The sequence below is a fragment of the Oreochromis aureus genome, linkage group 12 (genome assembly GCF_013358895.1).
Source record: "Oreochromis aureus strain Israel breed Guangdong linkage group 12, ZZ_aureus, whole genome shotgun sequence".
Classification (NCBI taxonomy): Eukaryota; Metazoa; Chordata; class Actinopteri; order Cichliformes; family Cichlidae; genus Oreochromis; species Oreochromis aureus.
In genome coordinates, this window is record NC_052953.1 from 14,436,709 (window position 1) to 14,461,706 (window position 24,998).

Here is a 24,998-nt window from a genome sequence, read left to right on the forward strand (position 1 = left end):
ATATACTGCCCTCCTTAGCACTCCTTTTTTGATGATTCAATCTATTTACTCTGAACAGGGCACAATGTTCAAGGCTGTTTAAGAAGGTGACCGTGTAGGTTCTAAATTACCCAAGTCATACAAGTGTTAGGTGTTTGAAAAGAAGGCTGAAATGGTACTTCTTTTTTTTGGATTGTGAAGATGTTTCACCTCTTATTCAAGAGGTTTCTTCAGTTCTAAAAACAACTGATGGAGATTCTCAGGGATTTAACCCCTAGTGGTTTTGCTCTCTTAAAGGCCATTCTGTTTGTTGACTCATTATTGATTACGTGAGTAGTCAGATGAGCCAAGGTGGTTGATCTTGCTTCATAAAAGGGAATTCCCTCTGTAAAGGGAATTTGGACTAGAGCTCTTCACACGTCAAACTGTTGTCAAAATGAGCTGAACATTATGGATTTGTGTTGGATATATACATATATCATAGTCTGGTTGGACTTATTTTGGGGTTTTTTTGCCTCAGGTGCTGACACAAGTTTGTGTCATTGATATCACAATATGACTTTATAGCGGTTTATAGCAGTAATACAGAGGAAGGTTCTGATTCTGATATCCTTATGTTCTACAGTGTAGAAAATCCTCCTGTCAACGTGCAACATTAAATACAGATATAACTCTGCATGCGGGTTGATCAATAAGAATGTAAATCTACAGCCACAGTAGCAGCTCTGTGAGAATGTTTATCATTTTCACAAGTTTTTGCTTTGTTCCAAAAAAGTTCAAATGGTTAATATTACCTTTGCAGGTATTCGATTCAAAGTACAGAACAAATTTCAGCTTGATACGCGCACTACATTAAAAAAAGTTTGCTGTTTATTCAGCAAACTATCGCTGAGTCCTGATTTAAAACATAATGAAAGTAGAGACAACTACCACCCACAGAGCACAGTTAAATATGGTAAAATGTGTCATTTCCAAACGCCAGCTTTTGTTTTTACCTGGTAAAATTAGATGCTCAGAGGTCTGCTCCTGCATCATCATTTCCGTTGCTGGATTATAACCTTAAAAGCTATTCTCACATTTTCAGTCACACTTCTTTAGGAACCATTTTACACTTTAAAGGCACTTTGGCTCCATACTGATAAGGTGAAAGACAAAGCTTTTAGCTTCATACGAGGTGTTTTACCCAGATAACTTGACTTGGTGAAAGATAAATGGACACCTTGTTCTTTCTTTTTGTGATTTCTTTCCCCCCTTGAGTTTTCCATCTTACTCTACCTCGACTCAGTAACCTTTAAAGTAGCCTTGTGAGGGGGAGCGGGGCAGTGAGGCAGGGAAGAAGAGAGAGAGGGAGAGCGGTCTAAGGGTTTGAATGTAGGACAGCATCAAGGAAATGAGGAGTATACAAGTATATAGAATGATCAGTAAAGAATTACAAATAAGTAGTTTGATCAGCCTCAGACATGACGCTATGGGAATAGGTTGCTAGTATTAGATGTCTGATCACAGTTCTGCACTGACAAGAGGTTTGACCATAGAGGACATGCAGGACTGTGCAGGAGTACAGTGAAAAATGTAGAAAAATCTTACTGACTGATGATGCTGTGGTGAAGTAGTTTGCAGTAGCCTTCTGTGTCCCTTTGAGTATTCTTAAACTATCCTGCCTTTCAGGGTTTCTTAGGCGCGAGTGCTTCTTCCAGACTTCTAGTAATTTAGAATAAAAATACGGAGCTGTTTATTTCCTTTGAAACATATCAGATATATTTTAGTCTCAGTGCGCTGAATCTGATAAGGAAATGTTGGTGTCTGGATGCATCCATTCCTATTTGATGGGCTTTTTGAACATATTCCGATGTACTTTTCCTGACTTGCTTTTGGGGAATCTCAAAAGTAAATATGGATGATTTTGACAGAGACGCCTAGAAAGCATGATTATTTCTCTCTAATGTTCTTTGTTGTTTGTTTGCTTTGTTTTCTCAGTTAATCAGTGCTGTCAGTTCTCTCTCTTTTCTCTCCTCTTATTTTGTCTTTGTGATTGATGAAGAATTTGAGGAAGCGCCGAGGAAGCCGACAGAGAGGACAAACAATCTTCCACATATTGTTGCAGTGTTGAGTGTAGTGAAGGAGGTGAAGGTGCTATAAATGCCCATATTGATGACTACAGTGGAAGCTGGTGGAAATGTTCTGCTTCCCTATTGATCTAAGATCCATTATGAGCGGTTAGTAGACAGCTGGGTGAATGATGGGGAATGGTCTATCCATCATAAGTCGATGCCCACAGTGCTTGGCACACACTTTTGACTTCTTTTTTCCTTTTCTCCCCTCTGATTCTCCTTTTCTCGTCTGTTGATCAACACAAAGCCTGTTGGAATAAGAGAGCAGACATATTGGCTCGAATCTGACAGCACCAGTCCGTACACGCTACTGTTGAAAGGCACTCTTAATAGAATTTTTATTCATTATTTATTTATTAAGCTGGCAAGGTCATCTTTAACAGCAATCTGCACAAGACAGAAAAATGGGAATCCTGATGTTTTTCACCCTGATTTTAACATGTTGACTCTCAAAATCTGAATGAGTGAAACATGTTGGATGAATCCTTCTCTGCTCTTCTGTTTTCCAGGTCACTGATCAGTCTGTGCGGGCAGTAGCAGAGCATTGTCCCGAGCTGCAGTTTGTTGGCTTCATGGGATGCCCCGTGACCTCTCAGGGAGTCATCCATCTGACTGCGGTGAGTATGACAGCTATTCTTTACTTGCATCGCCGTAGTTTACCTTGAGTCCTCAGTGAAGGCCCAATCTTCAGAGCTCCAGCAGTGTGTTTACTTACAGTAAAGTAAGAGTGCATCCTGTTGAGCCACTTTAAAGAAGACTAATTTCTCTTTTTCACAGTAATTACTTGTAGCAGTAAATGTCACCACAAGTTCTGGCGTGACCAACATTTTTGTCTAATCCTGTTACTACAGGTCAGCTCTGTGCGTTGCCACAGGCCATGCATTGTCCCCAGGGGGGAAGTTTAACTTTTGGAGAGTAAACTCAGTACGCCGGTGTGTATTTTATCTCAGACTTAGTTTTGAAGTTATTTCTCGTTAACTTTTAAATCTCATGAAAGCCTAATGAGATGAATCCTAATAATACACCGCTGTTCTGACTACACCCTGCTGTTTGGATATTACCATGCTAATGAGCAGGGCTCCGTGCTTAAAGGCGTTCCATGCCATATAAACATGGACACACATGCACCCACACACGGTGATTGCTTGAATTGAATTCACCAGAAAAACACTGCACCTTATTTTTCTTCTCATTCATTTCTTTTCCCCCAGCCTAACACCCACATAGGACGTTTGTGCACCCACGTGCGGATGTGCATGTCATGTCCACGTCCACGCATGCTCGTGTAATACAATTCCATTTGTGTTCGATGTACTCCGGTGTACACTTGAGTGTGCGCGTACCTCTGTGGACCTGTGTGCTCCCATTCCTCCTCAAATGCAATTACAGTTGTGTTAATAGGACTGAGGCACCCGATGCCACGCTGCATTATTAGATTAAACAGCAGATTAATTTGTGCTCATGCTTTTGGCCCCCTATCATCTCTGCAGCCTCTGCTGACCTTGGCCATGGTGTTGTAGACAGACAGTAATGAAGCCAGCCAGTCATAACAGCATTAGCAATACATGGAGGTGGACGCGTACATACACCTCCGCCCTCACGCACGCACACAGTCTAGCACACCTCATTATTATTTATTACAGTATTAACCAAGGTGAAGTTTTAGGAGTTCAGGTGAACAAGTTCATAATTCTGATAATGTTTATATATTTTTTTTGAAAGATGCAGATTTGTCACACAAGACAAGGCTAAAAGTCCTGGAAGGACAAAACCAAAAACCAAATTCATAGTAGCTTGTTTTGATTGTGTGGTCGCCCAGTTGACGTCAACTGCACATGTTAAAATTTCACAGACAATTTTGGCTTAAAATTGTCTGGTAGTTCTGTTACTGGAGGCAGTGGTTAGCAACTCTACTGGTAAATGTACCTCCGGAGAAGCTATGGAGTGGACTTGGTGGTAAAACTTTTGTTTACTTTTGTCTTCGAAGTACAAAAAAACGCTTTCAGCCTCATCACGTCTTTCATTATGCGATGTAACCCACGCACACACACAAAAAAATATATAAAAAAAGAATATGTTGCATTATTGTAACAATAACAGGAAAATAGTTTAACCAAACCCCACTCTTTAATTGATAAGAAATTCTATGCTACGTGACTGTAATTGTGCTATATGAGACTGAAGAAGTCACTCGGATGGAGTGAAGAAATGCTTCTCCCACTGAAAACGCAACATCCAGATGAACTGAATCAATTTTCTGGGATTTTTGCTTCATGTTAATGTAAAAAAAACCAAACAAATTGGTCAGTATGTTATTGCTAAATGATTCCAAGCGCTCAAATTCTAACTATACTGTAACTATATTTGATTGAGAGCGCTTCTTCATGCCTTATTCAAAATGTAATGGCGCTCGTTCTTGTTGCTCACAATTAAATCAAAAATAACTCGCTTTTTCTTGAAGGGAGTTGCTATTTAAGCGCTGGAATGATCTTAAATTCTGAAATATGGTGGGCTGGAAATGTTTCAGAGATAACATTTTATTCATTTGGTTTGATTCATCTCTTTCTGTGTCTTTTCTCTTAGCCTCCGTTTTGCTGTCTCTTCCTCTCTCCATCCCTCTATAATCTCTGACAGTAATTATCTCATTTAGCAGTTGATTCCTCCTCTCATTGATTCCCACTCGGTCCCAGCCACTGTCGACTGAAAATCATATTCTCTCTTTTAGAATCGTTGCATTTCTGATGACTCCGTGGACCCGCATGCCATTCCAGGACTGTAGCGCTGCTCTCTTGTTCGATTATTGCGCACTCCCTCCCACTTTCTTCCTCCCTCGATCGCTCTCTTTTTCTCTCCCTCTTGCTGATAATCTTCCTAGCCTCCTCACTTGCTGCTCAGCTATGTGCAGGAGAAAAAAAAGAAAGAAATCCATTGCTTTTATTAACTTCTCTCTTATGACACACTCATTTCAGATTGATAGCCTTTTTATACCGACATTTCAGAAATTAATGTATGAGAAAATCAATTGAAATCATATTTTCTAAATCAAGTGAGCCGATGGTAGAAATAGGCCACCCGCGGTGATAAGTTCGATGCAGATGGTCTGTAGAGTAACTGTAAAGCTGTAGCATTTACGCTCCTCTGATGGTTTTGCCGTGTTTCAGTATCACAGGAGCTGTGCTGCTCCGCGCTGATGTGCAACACAACTCGATATTTGTAGCGAGGCGCTGTTTGATAAATCATCATCTTGTTAATAACTAAAAGGCAAAATCAAGATCTCTGCTGGCTGTGAGCGTAAAGCTTTCTAATGGAAAAACAAGTAACACTTTTCCTCTCTGGCTGTAAATTAAACGTTACATGCTGTTTCAAACGTGAGAACAAAAACTGATGATTTTAAGAGTAAACGCGTGTCTAATGTGGCTTAGTGTTTTACTGTGCCAGGGATATACTGTAAAAATTTATTTACGGCTGCTTTTAGATTAAAGCTCAAAGTTGGCTCGAAGCTCTTGACATTAATAAAAGTTTTATTGATGAGGCTTGTCACATCCCAAGGCTGTATAATGGATACAAAACATCTTGGGGTGGAGGCTTTGTGGGTGTCCCGAAGCTTTCAGCGAATCGGCGCTCTCCCTCTCAGCAGCTAATTTCAGAACTTTATGTATATGTGTTCGTCTGTGTAGATCCGCTTGAGATTAATCATTTTCCTAATTCGGTTTCAGAAGGTTCACCCTTTAGTGAAGTCTACGAGAAGCTGCAGAGGTGGAAGCACAATAGGTTTAGTGTGTGCGTCTGTGGGTGTAGGCGTAAAAGGGTGGAAGGTTCGCTCTGCAGATGCGTATCGTTGAGAAAATAGATTTGCGTGTATCTGAGATGTGGATGCATGCAGTGTTTTCTGTGGTGTCTCTCTTCTTCTCTGGCAGTCTCTGATGCACTTTGCTGTTACCTGCACCAGCAGAGTCATTATAAAACTCTTTAAACAGTGCCGTTACCTGTTTATGTCTCTTTCTCTCTCCAATCTCTTTCTGGCCTTAGTCTTTGTCACTCAGTATGTATCTCTTTGTCTTTTACTCATGCGGTATGTGTTTTTGTCTTTCTTGCTCACATACACACACATACACACACACACACACCCTCCCTCTGTCTCTCCATCTTCCTGTCAAGTGGTGCTCTTTTCTTCTGGTAGTGATTAAGTCCAAGGTCGGCTCTATCAGAGAGCCAGTGTTTGAGAGCAGCTCTGGGTGCCAGAGAGCCTTCATTCCCCGGGCCTTAGATGTCCCACTGATGGCTTCCCTTTGCTTGTCATGCCTACTCACAATGCTCCTCCTCGTACATCAGCCTATCCCTGCCCTAAGACACCGTGGGCCTCAAAATGCCTTGTGTGTGTGTGTGTGTGTGTGTGTGTGTGTGAAAGTTCCCGCCCTCGGCAGAGGGAGATGAGGCCAAACACATAACAAATGGAGAGACTGTTGAAGAATGTGTCAGACATGAAAAGGGGTATATTTGGAGACTGTAATAGCTATGTGTTGTCTCTCTCTGATGTGCAGAACTTGGATGTTTCTGGTCTTAATTTGGGCCTTGTAGATTAATTCAGCCGTGCTGCTCCAGTGGTTTTTGTTGTTCTTCTTGAGAAAAAGTTAGGACCTTTGAGAAATGCTCTCTAAATTTGACAGAATTGGACCGTGGGTAATACCTCATTCTCTCTGTGTGTTTATGAGCAAATAAAACAGTCTGGTTTATGACAGGGAAGCTATTTAATTTCATAACCAGCATCATATGTTCTATCCATCGTGGTGGCTCAGTGGAGTGGTATGCACTCGCTACATCTTGAGTTCAAATTTGGCTTACAACATATGATTGAATGAAAAAAGAAAGAGAGGGAGAAAGAAGTAAGAAATTATTGATTTCTTTTAATTTTATTTTTTCTGTTAGTTCCCACAAGCAGAATATAAAAAAATCACAAAGGTTAAGATACAAGTCTTCACCCACTGCCACCTTGGAGCCCTCCACTCCGCCGCTCCTACCCCACATCGAAAAAAGTGGTGTCTGCCGACCTCTTATCGCCCCCACCCCCCTCACTGGAGCACAGAAAATACATAATCACAGTGCCCTGTGTCAAACTGATAACCCCCAACACAAACCAAGAAGTAAGTGTGTTTGTGTTCACATTTATGTGTACATATGTGCGCGTGACTGTGCACTCGCGCATGTGTGTTGTGTCTCAGGGGTGGTAGAGAGGATAAAGGGGAAAGAAGCAGCAGAGGGGATTTGGATGAAAAAAAGGTAATGGGGTTGTGGGGGTCGCAGAATGAGTCGAAAAATTGTAATAATAATTTTCTTGACTGCTGTATGGAGGAGATTGGGGGATTTATGAATATAATGAGGAGAGAAGAGCCTAAGGATGATGTGTGTCTCTTGCAAGAGTAATTGAAGAATAATTCATTTGGCTGTAAGACTTTTAACTCAGAGACAGACAGAGATAGAGAGGTTTTTGACCTCTGGAGGGAGGGATATCATGTCTCATTATTGGCCTAACTAGTGTCACTGTGCCGTGACTGCCAACCAGTGCTGTCATTTCGGTTTGTGCGTGTGTGTGCGCGTGTCTATATGGCCATTTGGCAGGAAAAACCAACCGTCTCTATCTCCTTGAGCTTTTTCCTCACCACTGAGTTTGTTATCAAGACCAACACATGCAGGATTAGTGACTGAAAGGGAGAAACAGAAAGTGAAAAGGGGGGTAGGAGAGGGAAAAGAAGTGATAGACAGTAGATGGGCACGCGACAGATAAAGAGCAGAGTTAACCACACATACACACATACAGGGATCAGCTCGCTGGTCCATGGCTGATGCAGACAATGTATTTGTGATATCAGATCCATGGCCTGTACCATTTTTCTTTTTTTGTTGCCTCAGTCCTTTTTCAAATATTCATATCATTCTGTCTGCTCAGGTCTGTATGCTATTAAATGTGTGTTTTTCAGAGTGTGTGTCTGGAAGGTTGGGGGGGTAGCAATTGTAGGATGTGGTGGGTGGGTGGGTGGAGGGGGCTGGGCCATGATTTAGGCTTACCGCAGAGGGATTGTCTCGACACAGCTTTCTTCTGTCTGACTGAACTGTCTGGGATGTTCCAATATGGAGAAAAAAAGCCCACAAAGACGACGTGTGTATGCATGAGTGCGCACTCGTATTCACCTGGTGACACCGCTGCCATTCGTCCCACCTTTTTGCCCCTGCTTCAGCCTGTCTCGCACAGTCCCAAACACATGCGGACAGCCGAGCAGACACCTCAGCAACACCTTGTGACTTTGACTTCTTGCTCAGGACTTTGAATACACTTGAAAGTGACTGGCTAAACTTTGTGTAGGCGATTTCGACTCGTCTCTATTCATGTTTGGCGGTCTAGGAATTTAAAGGCTGATAGTTTTTCTTAAAAAACAAAAAACAGTGCTTGCAAGCGTGGGCTTTTTTTTCTTTGGTACATTGAGACCTGTTTTAACTGACCAAATTCACATAGTAAATCTTGATGTGGTTAAAAATTTACTACAGCAATGAAGCAGCAGCAGCTCATATTTTCCAAATCTAACGTGTTCGGTATTTATGACTAAAACAATGCTCGCTCTGTGCTTTTTAAATGTCATCCCGCTTCATGTCAACTGGGATACTGAGGTTGATGGACAACTACAGCCATGAACTCATGCTGTTTTTGTGCCAGTGCTCAAACCCTGACATCATATCCTCTGCACGGGGTCTACCAGGCCTCAACTTCCTGCTTGGCATCGTCAGGCTTGTGTAAATATATGTAGTAATGGCACAGGTAGTTATAGCTCCGCAGTCTGGCACGAAACACTCACACTCACACTCACACTGACTGTATGACATATACTAATGTAATAAAGTGCCAAATCAACCTCTTCAAATTTTAAACCTGTGCTTATGCTTGGCTGAAGAATATCTTTGTAACAGCCAGTTATTTTTTCCCCCCATTTAACGTGATATTTTGTATTTGACCTCTGTCTGAGGCTTTTCTTTTTCTTTTCTTTCTTTTTTGGGGACAAAAGCTTCTAATTAGAGCAGGCAAGAGCCAAACTGCTTGTAGCGTGGAGATCTCAACTGGTCATGTGGAGTGAATTAAACAACCGCTTTTTATAAAAACGTGTTGCCGCACCTTCATCTCAGACCAGAACAGCTTTCTCATTCAGCTTTTGTCATTCGTTTTTTGCTTTTCTCTTTATTTTTGGATGTATGAGTTTGAGCAATACATGAATTGATTTGGAGCCGGAATCTCATTAAATTGAGATTCACATCCTTTGTTGTGATTTTCTGATTTGTCACATTTTACATTTTCAGTGTTGTTTCTACTTTGTAGGAAATAATGAAATTAAAGTTTAATTTTTACGACTTTAGAAACATGTATTCATTGGTATTGAAGTTTAAAAATCCTGTCATTTCCAATATGTTTTTAACTACTTATGATTACAGTAATGCTTTCATAACTATATCTTTAATACTGCTGTAGAAATAAATAATTATATTGTAACGTTTGTCGTGCAGTTATTTATTGGTGAAATAAGTATTCAGACAGTGATTAACAGACAGAGAAAAATTGGAAATTCTTGTATTATAAGGGCAGAAATGACAAAAAAGTATATAAAACAAAACAAAAACAAAAATCTATATAAAATAAAGTAAAATAAAGCACCTTAGTAGAGTAAACTGACTCAACAAAATAGAAAAAAAATCTCAGTAAGTGAAATAACTGAGATTCACAGCAGAACGGCGATACAATACAGTGATATTACAATATTGTATTGTAATATAATATAATAAATTGTATTTGTTTAAGCAAAAGTCCATAAAGGTTTGCAAAAATATTTCTTAAATAGGCAAAAATAAAACTGTTCGTTATACATGATTGTTATAGCATTCAGTTATGGGAGCAGTATTATTTAAGTATCATGCCAACAATACACTGTAGTGCTTTAATGGTTTCATATATTTTTTAATTGGGCTCCCTAATCTATGCCAATACAATATTTTTGATAAATTTGTAAAAACTGACTCTGAACCTTTAAATGAAAACAGTTGAGTATAAAGTAAATTAGATGGAAGTAAAATTTATTCAATGTGAGCTATAAGTTCTTCGAAATTGTAGTTTATTACAGTGTTTCATATAACTCTCCTTAGATGCTTTGCACCGCTGAATTCTGTCCATGTAAACATGGGTTCACATATTATTCCTATAATTGCTGTGCACATAAATTCCTGCACCATGCATGTGTTCGCGGGGCGGGAGCGACACGCTGGCCTCAGAGCAGCTGGATTTTGTAGGTTTTCCCTGTTTTTTATGAACGGCATGAATAATTATCCAGGTGTTGCTGCCAACTCAGAGGAGACGAGTCAGACTCTGCCTAGTTACAGACCTCAGCCAACGAGGAGAAAAACCTGCCGAAACACTCACCAAATCCCTGCTCTGTATTCTCTTGCTCTGCGCCTCTCTCTGTCTCTCACTAGTTTTCTCTGTCTGTGTTTTTCTCTGTTTCGGTCTCGTTTTGCCGCGGTGTGAGTTTGAAACTTGTTTTTCTTTAACTGGCACTATAGCTCGCATGCTTTCTCCTTGCCCTTTCTCTCCATTTATTTATTTGTTCTTCCTTTTTTTTGGATCACACAAATACTTTGGTGTAAAACAAGCTATAATATGAGAGGAAGTTATTAAATATGCTGGAAGCATTAAAACCTTTCACGTCTAAATCAGATTATATCTATCAGCTGTGCAGAAGCAAATTCTCGCACTGTAGCCTTGTTTTTTTTTTTTTGTGAGACTTTTCATTTAATGGATGTTTTTCTTTTGGCAGATGTCTGCTAAAGTGTGGAATTTATTCTCACGCTTGGATAAACAAAGACTCAACCGTGACTCTGTCTCTTCCTTCTCAGGAAGATTTCTGCTAAGTTTTTGGTATTTCTGCAACCTAGCTACACACTCAGCCAATCAAAACTCACAATGGTTGGCCTGATTTCTCATTGGTTATCCACATCAATGAAACTGTTTCTATTGGTCGTAGTAAAAAAAATTACATTTAGCAGACATAAGCAGTTTTGAAGATTTGGAGAACAAATACTGCTTTTGATGCTGGGGCTTTTAAAATTTACTTCAAGCTTATTAGTCATACATACTGAATGCAAATAACTGTCTGTGTGTGAGTAAAAGCGTCTGCTGTGGATGGTAATGATTTTCGTAGTGTGAGTGCGTGTCTGTTGTGGTGAATATTTGGGGTGTTGGTCACTTAGCCCTACATCGAGGTTTGAAGTATGCTGAGCAGATTTGTGTTCCCACATGAGTAAACCAAGTAGAGACACACAGACAAGACAGATGGACATACGCACGCGAACACACACTGGCACGCACGCCCCGATCAGCGCCATCCTGAATGAATAATTTAGCACTTCGATCCAACGCCGGCCACAGGGGCACATGACAGTTTTTGTGTAAATGTGGGTTTGTGTGTTTCTGTGTGCTTGTCTTTGTGAACATCTATGATAAACCACAGTTTGGGGTTTTCTCCCTTTCATTACATACTATTGTTTATCATGTCAGTTCAGCTGTCCCTGATGGCTACTGCCGCATTCTTGACCTACCTTTGCACACACAAGCCGTCTAATGTTTATTTCATTAGTATATCTAAGCATATTTTCAGAGCATAGGTGAGGATATGATAGGGGGGAAAAACTGTTTCATGTTTATTTCATGCCTAAGCAGATCTTTTTATCACAAGAGGTGTGGATCCAATTTTGTCTGAGAAGTGACAGAAAAGCCAGAGGCTACAGAAGAACAGAGAAACGGAGCGGTTCGACAGAAGTAAAGGTTTTGAAAGCCTCCTTTATTACTTTCAGCGCTGCGCAGCATCCTTACCGTGTTTGTTTGCACTCAGTGTGCACGTCGGATTCTCGGTATGTGGGGAAAGGGGAGAGTGTTTACATGTGTGCTTACTTCACGCAGCGAGCCGTGGTTATCCGTTCCCCCCATGTGACTTCATGCTGGTAGGTATATGTCATGCCTATGGAGCCGACAATAGGGCTCACTGATCTTAACGCCAAGTGTAAGCTTGTTTTCTCTTTAGCCTTGGCCGTGACATTTACCTCTACGCCTCCCTGGCGGCTGGTTGGAACATCATACCTCTATTATCTTGCATCCCTGATGTGTGCATGAGTTTGAGTGTGTACATGTGCACCTGTGCCTTAAACACATTTGGGGTATGTATGAGAGAAAGTACACCTGTACAGTCACTCATTCAATTTGGGTTTGTAAGAGGGTGTGAGGAAGTAAAGATTTTGCTTGGAGGATTAATCTAAACCCCCTCTTATAAGGTATTCAGATCGGAAAGTGGGATTATTGAAAGTCGGAGAGATAAAAGGAAGAAGGAAAGTGAATGCTCATATTGGCTCAAAACCCCCTCACACCAGGCATACGGCACAGAATTGTAAACAGTAACCACAAGCAATTTCATAGCATTTATCTGCCTGGTTAGGTTTTGTTTTGCGTTCCTGCTGGGTGTTTTTTTCCAGTTTTTCCCTTTTTTGGGGGATTACGTGGCAAAATACAAGTTTACTCAGTATATAGAGATACAACTTCTTCATTTCTTTGGAATATAACAAAACCGTGTATGTAATTTAGCACAGCTTGCATACCGCACATGCTTTTCTTTAGGAATTTCTTTTTGACTTTTTGGAAGGTGGATTGAAATATTTTGCTTTTGCTCTTTGTCTGCTCTGAACAGCTCCCTGTCTGCTTTGTTCAGCATCACTTTTTGAAATCCTTAAAACGGTTTTGTGTGTTTCCTCTTGTAGCTGCGTAACTTGAGCGTCCTGGATCTGCGACACATCTCGGAGCTCAACAACGAGACGGTGATGGAAGTGGTGAGGAAATGTCGCAACCTCAGCTCTCTCAACCTTTGCCTGAACTGGAGCATCAACGACAGGTATGTCTTTAATGTGCTTTCTGCACCACAGCGTCACAGCCGCTGAGTCAGCATGGACCATCTCGGTCTATGCTGACGGCCAAGTTTGCAACACAAACTTTGGGTGGGGAAAAATAGGAACAGAAATTTTGTTGCAGTTAATGAGGTTAAAAATGGATTTATTATCCAAAAGTGGTGTCAAACGTCCAATTTGTGCCAATACTCACATAAAAAGTCCAACAAAAAAGGTTCAGTTGCTCTGCCCCCTCCCACTAAATTATTTGACTAATGGCTTATTAGGGCCTTAAAAAAATAATTAAAAAATTGCGGTCTTTTTATGGGGATTTGGCTTTTAGTCATAAAAGGAAAGTAAATGTCATGTCTGGAATCATAAGAGAAATTGCGATTACGCATTTGATAAGCAGTAAATTTGGAGGGTTTTATTGACTTATTAGTTTTATGAGATCACTTTTTTCTTTTTCTTGTGCATTCATTCAGTTGTGTGTGCATACTTGTACAACTATGCACACATAGGAAATGAGTGACATGTGAATTAAAAACAATTTAAAAGAGCAACCAAAACTTTTCTTTTTTTATTTCTTGCTATTTCCTGCTCTCATCCTTTTCTTTCCCCATTTCTTTTTTTTTTTTCACTCAAATGTGAGACAGGGCTTGTACTGTATGTGACAACAAGAGTAAACCATCTCCTTTTTTATTTATTAGCTTGTGTTTTATTCATATGTTTCTATTTAATCTATTGATCTACAAGGGTTCTCTGCAGACTGTACTCCCACTCTGGCTTAGGAGTGTGAGCACAATATTGAATGCACCGCGATGCGTAGCAACAATGGGGGCTGGCGAGCATGCGTGCGTATGTGTGTGTATGTGCACGTGTGAAATCGCTCCTGAATTATTGAGTTTACAGCAGACGTGTGGTAGGAAAGTTATGGTAATACTTAGCTACCTTCATCGATTGAAAATCGTGGAATTTGGTGGGATTCTTATAGGAGCACATTGTGCTACCAACTTTTTTTCCTTTTCAAACGCACATTTGTGCACACAGTTCAGCCTCAAGCGATTCAAAACTGCAATGATTGCATATTGATATTTACTGCATTGGTCCAGAGGCTGAAGGACTAAAGATATATATATGTGTGTGTGTGTGTTTGACTGGATTTGTCTGAATCACCTGTGGGAATATTGGAATTTAAAATGGTGTGTGTGTGCGTGTGTTTGGCAGTCTGGGTGGGAGATAAAACTAGGTTGTTCTGTGTGTGTGTGTGTGTGGCAGCATACAGTAGGTGTGCTGTTGACTTATGAATGAAGCAGAGATGGTGGGGAGTGACATGCTGAGGTGGGCCATTAGTGGCGTAGGAATCCTACATGCTTGCTACCTTGACGCTGCTCTGCTTCCTCACCTCTTATTCCCTTTGGTGTTTTATGCATGAGTCTTTATGAATCTCGTGATGTAGCTGAGTGTTAGAAGAAGAGAGGAGTAAGTGAGTAAATAGTTGTGAGCCATTTTCAGGCAGAATTAAGAATCTTGCTGCTTTGCTTTGATTAAGAAATATTTAAAAAAAGCCAAAATTTCTGCACAGCAACAGATTTTCCTTTTTTTATATATTACCTAAGCACCTTATTATTCAAATTTGACAGAAATTTTATTTCCTGTGTTGTGACTAAAATTAGCACCGTGATTCAATAAGAACTTTAATCAATAACTAGAATATGAACTAGATAGCAGGTAGATAGATTGACAAGATGTGCACACACTCTCAGCAAACAAGCCTGGTAGGAAATCAGAGACTAGACTGTGGCTTTATGATATGTTACAGCTGCAGACAGACTGCTAGTCCCAAGGTCATCAGGTCATTTGGGTCACTGCTGTTGGAGAAGCCAATACATACTTCCACACACAGGTTTCTGACTTGTTGTCACAGTGAAGACCAAACTGTCTTAACCCTCTCTGACGTAAGTGCTCCGAGGGTACAGCTAGGTCAGCTTGTGCCTGTGTGTGTGTGTGGTTCAAACTGATGACAGTGTGCTGTGCACAGGTAAACAGGCAGAGGAAATGACCCCTTATTTCTAGGCTCAATTTGCCCCCAACAAGAGGCCATTGGGGAGATGGAGCTCAGTAGGAGGTAAAACACTCCAGTCTTTTTTTCCCCCTTTTCTTCGTCTCGTTTCCTCTTTTCTTGTTTTTCGTCTTAAAAAATATAAAAAAAAGTATGAAAAAAAACCACTGTGTCATCTTGCTTCCACCATTGTCCTCAATAATAGCGGAAAACTGCCTCCCCGTGTACGAAGGCGAGATATGATGACCAAATATAGACTTCCCATCGTCACAGTCCGATGGGCAGATTGCGACAGTGGGACGCCTATTTTTTGGTCACTGTCATTTCTTGGGGAGAGAGGATGTGATGTTCTGCAGGTGGGCAGTGTTGGCCCTATTATTTCTCTGTATCCTCTTCCAGCGATGATAGGAGAACAAAGTGGGATTGTGTTTTTCAAATGTCACAGCGTTTGAAAATGGGGAGCGAGTCATGATCAAAGCCGAATGGCAGAGCAAATGGCAGCGCTCACTTTTTAGAACCAAGTTGAGAACACAGTGTCAAAGTTAAACGGTTTTTCTTTATTCTCTGGTGCTTGGTGCGTGGTGAATTTGTGATTTTTTTTTTTTTTTTTTTTTGTTACCACTGTGTGTTGTTTGTGTCTGTGTGCGGAGATTCTTTTTTATCTGAAATCTTTCTTTCCTGCTGTCGTGATTTTTATAGTTTAGTTTTTTGTGTTTGTAAATATGGCTTTTATCAGTTTTTCTGCTAAGGCATGATGACATGAAAGATGAGATTAAAAAAGATCTACATGATGTCATGCTTTAGGACTTTCTGTGTGTGTGCGAGTGTGTTGTAGTGAAGTTTGTGGTACAGAGTTTTCAGTGGTTCTGGTAACAAAAAAAAAGTAGAGTCATCCAGTGTTCAGCTAACATTAACCCTAGTGCTGGACACAAGGCCTGTGTTGACACACAGATTTATGTGCAACCCCGGCTGTGTCCGTCTGCTTTTGTGTGTGCCTGTGAGCAAGCTCTGGTCAGCTGGCCTGCACTCTTTGCTGAAAGCAGATGCGTGGAGTAAGTGAGTCATTTATTTTATGAGATCTGTATTGTTGGAAGTTGGGCATTTCCCAAAAGCCTGGGCGTTCTTTCCCTCCGTTTCTTTCCCTTTATTCATCTCAGTCTTTCTGCCAGCTTCATTTAAACAGGGGAATCAATATTCATCCATTCCTTCTTCGGTTTTTTACTCGAGGCCAACATTCTCAGCATATCTCCATCACTTCTGAGCATCACAAATCACGGCCCAAATTGGCTGTTCTACATTATTTTTTACCCTCTTTCGCAGAAATCAAACTTGATAAGAGACGACTGGGGGCCCGCTCTGACTTTCAGGAGCCTGTAAAGCAGGAAATAATTGGAGACCCATTCTCCCAGAAACACGCCTCTTTTAAAACTTTTTAGGGTTTCGGGGGTGTTTGCACTGAAGCCCCATTTCAAATAGCCTTCGTCGCAGCCACCTGGCAGTGATCACAAACGTGTTAAACCCTCCCCAATCCAGATGATGACATGATACATCAGCGTGATCAATGATGTGTTAAATGGAAATTGGCTGCTCTACTTTGGTTGGTCACAGTGAAGGAGACGAGGGCCTGTGCTAGTTGAAGTTCTCCATGTAAAATGCATCTACCTGAAGATTTACTTCTGCTGCACGCTGAAAGATGTAGCATATAACAAGAACAGGGATTTAGCCTAGCAGGCTGGACAATGGAGCCTGCATGCAAGGGCCAAATTCTCCAGTTTCTCCAGTAGCGCTTGAGGCTTACTCCAAAAGTATGGCTTCCAAATCCCTAAAGATTTTATACGTTAAAATGCTCGACATCAGACAGAAACCAATATTTCTACAGTCTGGTACATAAAAGGATTGTAAAAAAAGACTGTATTTATCTGTTTTTGATTTGATTTTGATATTATCAGTGATAATAATAATAATAAAAATACAAAGAGGTGCAATTTCAACCTGGTGTTCAGAAATCAGTGTGAAATGTGATGGTGTTGGTGGTGATTTCCGTGTTTTAAATATAGTCTGTGATCAGTGCTCTATAGTGTTTACATTCAGCTTAAGTTACTTATTAACAAAAGGAAGCAAGCCTGCACTTATAGAGGCGGTAGTTGAGAATAAAAATAATGATAAAATACCACAATTGCAAATAAAGTCAATTGCAGTTGTGGTATTTGTTTCTGTGTTTATTTCTGTTGAGCCATGTTCAACCCTATTTTTAGGAAGTGGAAATGATGGTTAAATATTTGTCTTGATTTATGATACTTCTTTCGGCATACATATAATAATAGCTGTTGCAAGTAGAAGAAAAGGTCTTTTTTTAAATTAGATATGTTTTATAAGTCATGATTTTCTTTTTCCTCAATAACAGTGATTTAAATTTTATTTATTTGCTAACTTGTATGTTAGGTATATTGACTACACAGCAACCCTAATTTGGATGAGTGGGAGAAAAATGGAAGGATAGATTGATGTATGGAGAACAGGCTGTTGAGAAATTGTGGAAGAAATCCCCTGATTTCATCTTACTCCAACTTACCTTACCTGTTACTGAATTCAGCCATAAAGAAATCAGGAAACTGTGGAAAAGCTCTAAAAATCCTAAGACAAGAGACTATTGAAGTGTCTGGATCAACTGGATCATGAATAGGTTTCCTCTACCTTTGGAAGCTTCTTAAATGCCAAGGATAATGTCAGCAGAGCCCAAACCAACGACCGACAGACATTTGTCCTTGTCTTGTTTTTCCACCACCTGTCTCTCCAGATTTGAAGAGAGGTGCTGAAGGGCCTTCAATGTCCTTGCCGCTTCTCTCATTCTGCATCTGTATTTTTACACATGTAAAACAAGAAACCTTCTTTCCTTTGTTGTTATCATTTTTTTCTTCAGTCTAGAACTCAGGGGCAGACTCTCCACTGTATTTGCATGATTTGTAAATTAAAAAGCCAGGCCCCTTTTTTTAATTTGCTTGGACCTGCCATGTTGAAGCAGATTGGCTGTCAGTGGAGATCAGAGTCCTGCTTAGCAGAGTGAATACACAAGGAAAGCTAGTATTGCCCTGTTGTCAGACATGATGGGAAGAAAAGGTGCGGGTAAAACCAACGAGCTGTAATGGAGACAGAGTGATTAGGCACGGCAGAAGCACTTGTATGCATGTAGCATATTTTCATTTCTCTCTCACTTATGCCTTTCATCTCAAATTCTTACTCTCTTTGCTCTGTCTCTTTTTCACACTTCAGCTCCCCTTCAGTTGTCTTTTTGTGTTTCTTCTTCTGTCTTTTTCCTTCTCTCTCACTCTCTCTCTTTCTGTCATGTGCACAAATACTGAGGCGATTATTTCTGGCAGGTTGGGTGTGAAAGTGCGCTATGATAAACATGCTGCCGTGGTTATTAATTTTGAGTAATGGCAGTGTCAAACTCCAATGCCTTGATAAGTATCGAAGATGGAGAAACATTTGTGGCGCGGCGCAGAGACACAATGAAGGCAAGCAGCTGGAGCTTATAGACTACAGCAGCATGAGAGCTGCTGTTGTATTCAGGCACAGATCCAAGATTAACAGCTTCCTGCACCTCTCTGCATACGTTCTGAAAAGTCAGACCTTTGACTGACTAAAATATATACTGTAAAATTAGTTAAATATATTCCAGCGCTTGCGTCTGATCTTCCTAGTAGATGATGCCAGGTCCTCCTGCTACTCCAGGCTCTTTAGTGTTATTGAAATGAAGTTATTTCTGGATGCCATGAGATTTAATTGGTGATACGCCACTAGACAGCTGCTGAATGTTAGGGTCCTTGAGTAATCTTTGACTTTTCTCACGTTTTTAAATAAAGTAACCTTGACTGGACTTTGCACAGGTCACAGTGGCGAGTAACATGTTGCTGAAAAGTGAGAACCACATCCCTGTTTCTCAACTACTAAGAACACAACAAAAAATGCCCAGTATTGCTACAGTCAGCCATTGAAAACAGTGTTTGGTGACTGAGGCATGAATTTGAACTATTTAGTTAGTCTTTGAAATGCTTGCTTGGAAGGTGGTGACCTCGTCTAAGACCACTTGTGGTCAGTTGCTCTCTTCAGAACAGTTTTGGTGGATTAAGATGGCAACAAAATGAGTCAGTCTGCTGTCAGTTTGTGGTTGAATCAGGTTAAGTTGGTACTTACATACTATCTGTTTGTGATAATAAAGTCATTAACTTTAATAAATTGGCAAAAATGGCCAATCTGTTGCCGTCTACATATACAGAAAATCACATTAAACCCTCATTTGAAACATTTATTCCTCCACAAATAGTAACATAGTTGCTACAGGACGGCAGTTTGACTTCAAAGTGACACAGGTCCCCCGCAGCCTTGCTTTTATATACAAATATAACCAGAATACAACCAGTTAAGAGCCATTTAAGTCGAATCCCCAATTGTAAAGACGCACGTCACAGATTGACTCACACAGGTTAATTGCAATGTAATGACAGTCTTGTAATTTATTTGCAAAGCACTGCCAATCTTTCTTAGAGTGATTGCAATCAATCTAAGCTTGCAATTGTTTGCAGACAGTTTGCCACCTACCGGGCAACCTGTGCAGTTACCTAGCGCTCAAAACTAGACAAGTATAATAAATGCATAATAAATCAGTATGAAACACTTTGTTAACTGATGAGTTAAGTCATGCAAATCTGACATTTTAGCCATGATGTAAGACAATCTTTCAAGGTCCAAAAACATTAATTCTTGGGGCTTTGTAAGCTCATTAGATGTTAAATACCACTTTTGAGTGCCGGGTTATAGTGTTGCATGAAATTCTAAACAGCAATTTATCTTGGCAGCGTTTAATTTACCTTCCATCCAAATGTAATCATTACATGGGGAAACCCTGCATCACACAGCTGTTCAACCACATTAGACACAGTCCTCGAAGTGCTATTATCTCACAAAATGAGTCACAAGCCCGACACAGAAATTCAGCTAAAATCCATGCTAACCAAATTGCTGACCCATGACAATAAAATTTTTGGTTCCATTTTGACCAGTACATTTCACCAGTAATTAAATTTTTTGTTCACGTATAGGCTCCCTTTTGTCGAGCAGAGGCATTTTTTTGATTAATGTAACCTCTTACCAGTCTGGGAAATAAGAGGAAAGGACAATAGAACACAAAATATCAATTTCATTCAATACCTAATTTTGCGCGGTGATGTAAAATGTATGTAGATTGAGCGTCTTCCAACAGATGGCTGCCTTGTAGTGATCTTTGCTCATTTGATTTTCTCTCTGATCTTATTTTATGTCTTGTTTGCAACGTTGATCTAATTTTTATGCTTTTATCCAGTTCCCTAGTTCTTATGATTGTTGTGGGTTTTTAAAAATTCCCATATTATTCCCATGCTGAAGGTTAAATTTCTGTTTTCATATGTGGGATCAGTTCATGTTTGGGATATGTAATCTCATAAAACGATAAATCGAAACAGGGTTTTCTTATGGTTTTTCACACTGAATGAATTTCAGGCAGTTTGTTTGAATGGGATTTTTTTTCCCTCTTCACTTATATTTTCTTCAGTACTTTTCTCGCTTGCTCCAACTCACTTATTTATTTATTTCTGTGGAATTGTTATTCCATCTTCAAAACAGTGCCTCCCCACATGCCTGTCTCCTTTTTTTTTGCATATGCATGGAAACTTTGGTCTGTGCCCAGACCATTGTGGCAGTTTCTGTATGCATATTTGTAGATGCCTCCCTGTGAATGAGTGCTTAACCACTTTTGGCCTTAGGGCTCACTGTCTGACTCTGCAGCAGACAGCATCTCTGTTTCTCCTCCGCAGAGAGCTGTGTGTGTTCATTCAGCTGCTGGATGTGTGGGTCATGTAAAAGTGACTTGAGTCACTCACAATCAGTGCATCAGCCGAGCAAGTACGTAACGTAATCGCACAGAAATGTTCTTATGAAGTGCTCCGCTGGCTGGGAAACAAAACGGTTGGTAACACTTCCACTGTGGAAATGCGTGGCCATCAGCGCTTTATGGGTTCTCACTGGAGGAGATGACATACTCGGTTAGAACAGGGGCACGGTGATGCAAATGAAAGGCAGTGGTGCTGAAGTGAGTCTGAAAAAGTTCACGCAGAAATAGAAAGTTCATACTGTGTATAATTCAGTTTTTTGGCAAGTCGAGTAGGTGGTTTGTGTTTGTGGAGGCTTTTGCAGTTGGGATTTCTTTGCACGAGTTGAGGTTTTTGTGGTGATGTTTGGCTTACAGGTGGTACGCAGCAGGGGGTGTGGCTTATTATAGTCATCCATACTGTGGGGTCAGAAAGCAGCCAGTATAATCTAAATGGTAAAGAGACCGCGGGGCTCTGCTGTCCTTGTTTCACCATGTTGGAGACCTGGCATTTGGCCTCTGTTTGAGGACCAAAGCTGCAATTTTCTCTGTCTTCCTCTGTTCTCTGTGGCTTGTGAAAGGCTGGGTCAGATGAATAAAACAAAAGCCATATTCAAAATGATTCTTTTGTATGCCCATCCTTTTATGCCTTATTTTTTTTATCATCAAATGAGCACATGTCCTCATTCCCTCGATCCATCCCACCAGCGCTTTCTGTAATATTGCTCTATTCTTTCTGTGTCTAGCTGCGCTCCTTCCCTTCTTTCCTTCCTTTCCTCACCTCCCTTCTTTTACTCCCCACAGCGTTCCCCCATTCCCTCTGCCTTACACTCATTTGTGTGAACGCCTTCTTCTTACCCACAGCACATCCTCTGCCACATAAATGAGAGCAGGGAGAGCAAAGGGGAGAGCATGATGCAGGGCCCAAGGAGCAGGGTTTAATGAAGCCAGCCTAAATGAATTTACTGCTTTCCACTGAGCCGCTCTGTCCCATGTGGCGGACTAGCACCTCAGCCACTGTGTCAAAGACCCCCCTCAGCTCTGCTACCTGTTTGTCTGACACCTTTGTAATTAGCCGCCACTATTGAGGAGAGTAATTACGTATTAGAGCCATGTTCTATTAGGGGAGTCTCAAAAGTGAACATTTTTATGCAAATGTACGGAATCAGGCCCAGATTAAGAAAATTACTCCGGGTTTTGAGTGTCGGAGAAAAAGAGGGGAGGCCATTTTCTACCAAAGACCATGAAAAGAAATTGTGAGTATCGCAGCATACTAAATGGATGAAGGGGACTGTGCGTCTGTTCTGATTTGTTTGGTGGGATATCTGTGTGTGTGTCTTAGTCTCTGGGGGTAAAAGGTTTTTGCTGCGTGGCTGATTTACTATTTCCAATTGGTATTTTAAACAGTGCTCCATGATGGGACTTGAATAAAAAAGTAAATTGGAGTTATTACTGCTATTGTTGCTCACCTGTTTTGTGTTAGAAGCTCCTGGGGACAAATACAGTGCTGATTGTTATTCCTCTTCTCTCTTTTGGTATGCATGTGCTTAAGCATAGCCTCTGGAAAGCCTGCCTAAGCCAGCAGCATGCTTGCGCACTGGAAAAAAACCTGCTTTGGGTTGCACCAGCTATTTGTAGCATGTAAAGTCTTTTTGCTTAGCAACAACAACATAAATTCAAAGTAATGTTTAAAACTAAATTGGGTCGGGCTATTAGATATTATGTAATGTTACAAAAGACAGAACAATTTGGCCTCATTAAATCCGAGCCCTGCAAGCATAACCCAAAATAATGGGCAGTCGTTGGGTTTAGTGCATTTATGTTTAATAGACTTAATCGGCCAGTTTCCTTGGTTTTGTTTTTTGTGTTTTTGGAACCAAGTAGTGAGGAGACAAGCACAGCGTATTGCTCTAATTATAAATGGTTGTTATAAGGAACCCCCTCCTTCTCCAGCAGTGGACATTTTCATAATCATCCTGTTGGGGAAGTCTGTTTATCAAAAGGGAAAGACACATGTGTGCATCTTGTCTATCAGCCATCTCCTGTCGGGTTGTTGAAGTGTTGAGAATCATTTATTCTGGCAGTTAGCATTAATAATACTCTCTCTTCGAGCTCCTCGCCCAAGACAACCATAAGTCTTCTCTTGTTTTACAGATTTTCACACTGCTTCATTTCTGCAGTAAAGACATCAAGAAACTTTTCAGCAGTCGTGAATTTATTTCCCCTGTGGTTGCGAAATCCTTTACACACAAGCCTTCCAAAATTCCCCCAGATTAGATTCACTAACAAATCACTTTTAGGGCTGACAGAAAAAAAATAAAATGAAAAAAATCTGAAAAGAAACAATCAACTGTTTTACCTTTCACCCAGATGTATAATTAAGAGTTAATGCAATTGATAAAATCATTAATAGCTAAATAGTTCTATGTGAACAGTTAACTCTGATTCATACTGGACATATATATATATATATCTATATAAATAAATGCATATATACACATTATATATATATATATATATATATATATAATACTTTTTGTATTTGTGTTTGCTCTCTCAGATTCTTCTTGTGTTACACTGTATAAATAACCATATACAGTGGTTTTGCTTTCAACCCTTCCTAAAAGCCTCAAATCATTCATTTAGTTCTGCTAGATGCCAGTAAAAGTTTTTGATGAACAAGATCTAAGATGTAAAAGTCATAAAAGGTTTCGATAGGTGATCCTGTGGATTCACAGTGGCAACTGTCTTTGCGTGGTCTCTCAGTCTCAGACTCGTACTCTCAGTTAGTGCACTTTTAGAGCTTTTTGACGAAAGTGTTGGTTGGCTGTTGGCTCTCCATCACTCTCTGCACTCTCGGTCTGACTTGACTGAGTATAACTGAAAACCACTTTTAGCTGAGGTATAACGACTTCTAATGCAAAAAACTTTTAGACTTTGAAGTTTTTTGCATTAGACGTCCCCGAGTCCCCAGAAAAACACCGGCTATGTTTGAAGTGGACAGATGAACAGTTAATGGGATAAGTGACGATCAAACTTACATGTTGTCTAGTCAGTTCGTTTAGTTAAACAACAGCAAGTAATTACACTCATTAACTCATTTTGCTGCTTGTTTTGTTATATACATTATATCTCCCCTGGTTTCCCTGTTATTTTAAAACTAGGTTTCATCTCATGAAGACCTGGTACATAATGTGTTCTGATGAATGTCAGATATATATGTAAAATTTGTGCAAATGTGCCTGCATCTGATCAGCACGTGGCCCCACCAACTGAGGACTTTGCAAATAGAAAAGCTGAAACTGCTCAAACTCATCTCCCCTTTCGATCAGTCAGGGTTAACCTGCCCCAGCCATGACATATGGCTTGTCTGGTTTGATCAGGCCGTCAACTTCTGAACCTCAAATTTAATGTTCAGCTGGAGTAGAACGGTGCATAAACACCCTCCAGATACCAGACCCAAAAACTGTGGGAAAGCTGCTTCCCAATTTCAGTAGTAACGAGTTTGAAAGTTGCCTTTGCTGTCATTTAGTAAAACTCAAGCTGTACAGTATGTTTGTGTGTGTTTGCAGCTGTTTATTTTCTTGTTTTCTTGTGTTACTGACAGATGTTTTCTGGGGTCTTGCAGAGATGATTTTGAGGCCAGTATTTCTGCTTTCTGATCAGTCTGTGGGTAACCACTAGACTTAGTTTGTGCACTTTCTAGTATCAAATGTTCATGTTTCTTTGCTAAGGCCAACGGGAACTGACCTACTGACTTCAAAATAAATTTGTCTTTTGTGTTTCCTTACCGAGAGTTCCAATCACAAGGTCGGCGACGAGATGCCATCCCGGCATTAGAAAGAGATTTGGTTTGTTTCCAAAGGTCAAAGCCGGGTCTTTCTTGCTATTCTGTAGAGACTGTGGCCTGGTAATAGACTCTTTAAACACTGTCCTGCACTTTTAATGAATATTCTGCAGTTATTGGTTGCATCTGTAGTTTCAG

At 40.4% G+C, this 24,998-nt stretch overlaps 1 protein-coding gene across 2 annotated transcripts in view; it reads left to right on the top strand.

The window, feature by feature from the left end:
- fbxl17 (F-box and leucine-rich repeat protein 17) overlaps window positions 1-24,998 on the top strand; it is a 224,655-nt gene that overhangs the window by 72,805 nt on the left and 126,852 nt on the right. For both annotated transcript variants that reach the window (XM_031727363.2, XM_039621040.1), the window contains exons 7-8: window positions 2,600-2,707; window positions 12,927-13,057. In XM_031727363.2, the coding sequence (XP_031583223.1) occupies window positions 2,600-2,707; window positions 12,927-13,057 (239 nt within the window). The remainder of the gene's footprint in view (window positions 1-2,599; window positions 2,708-12,926; window positions 13,058-24,998) is intronic.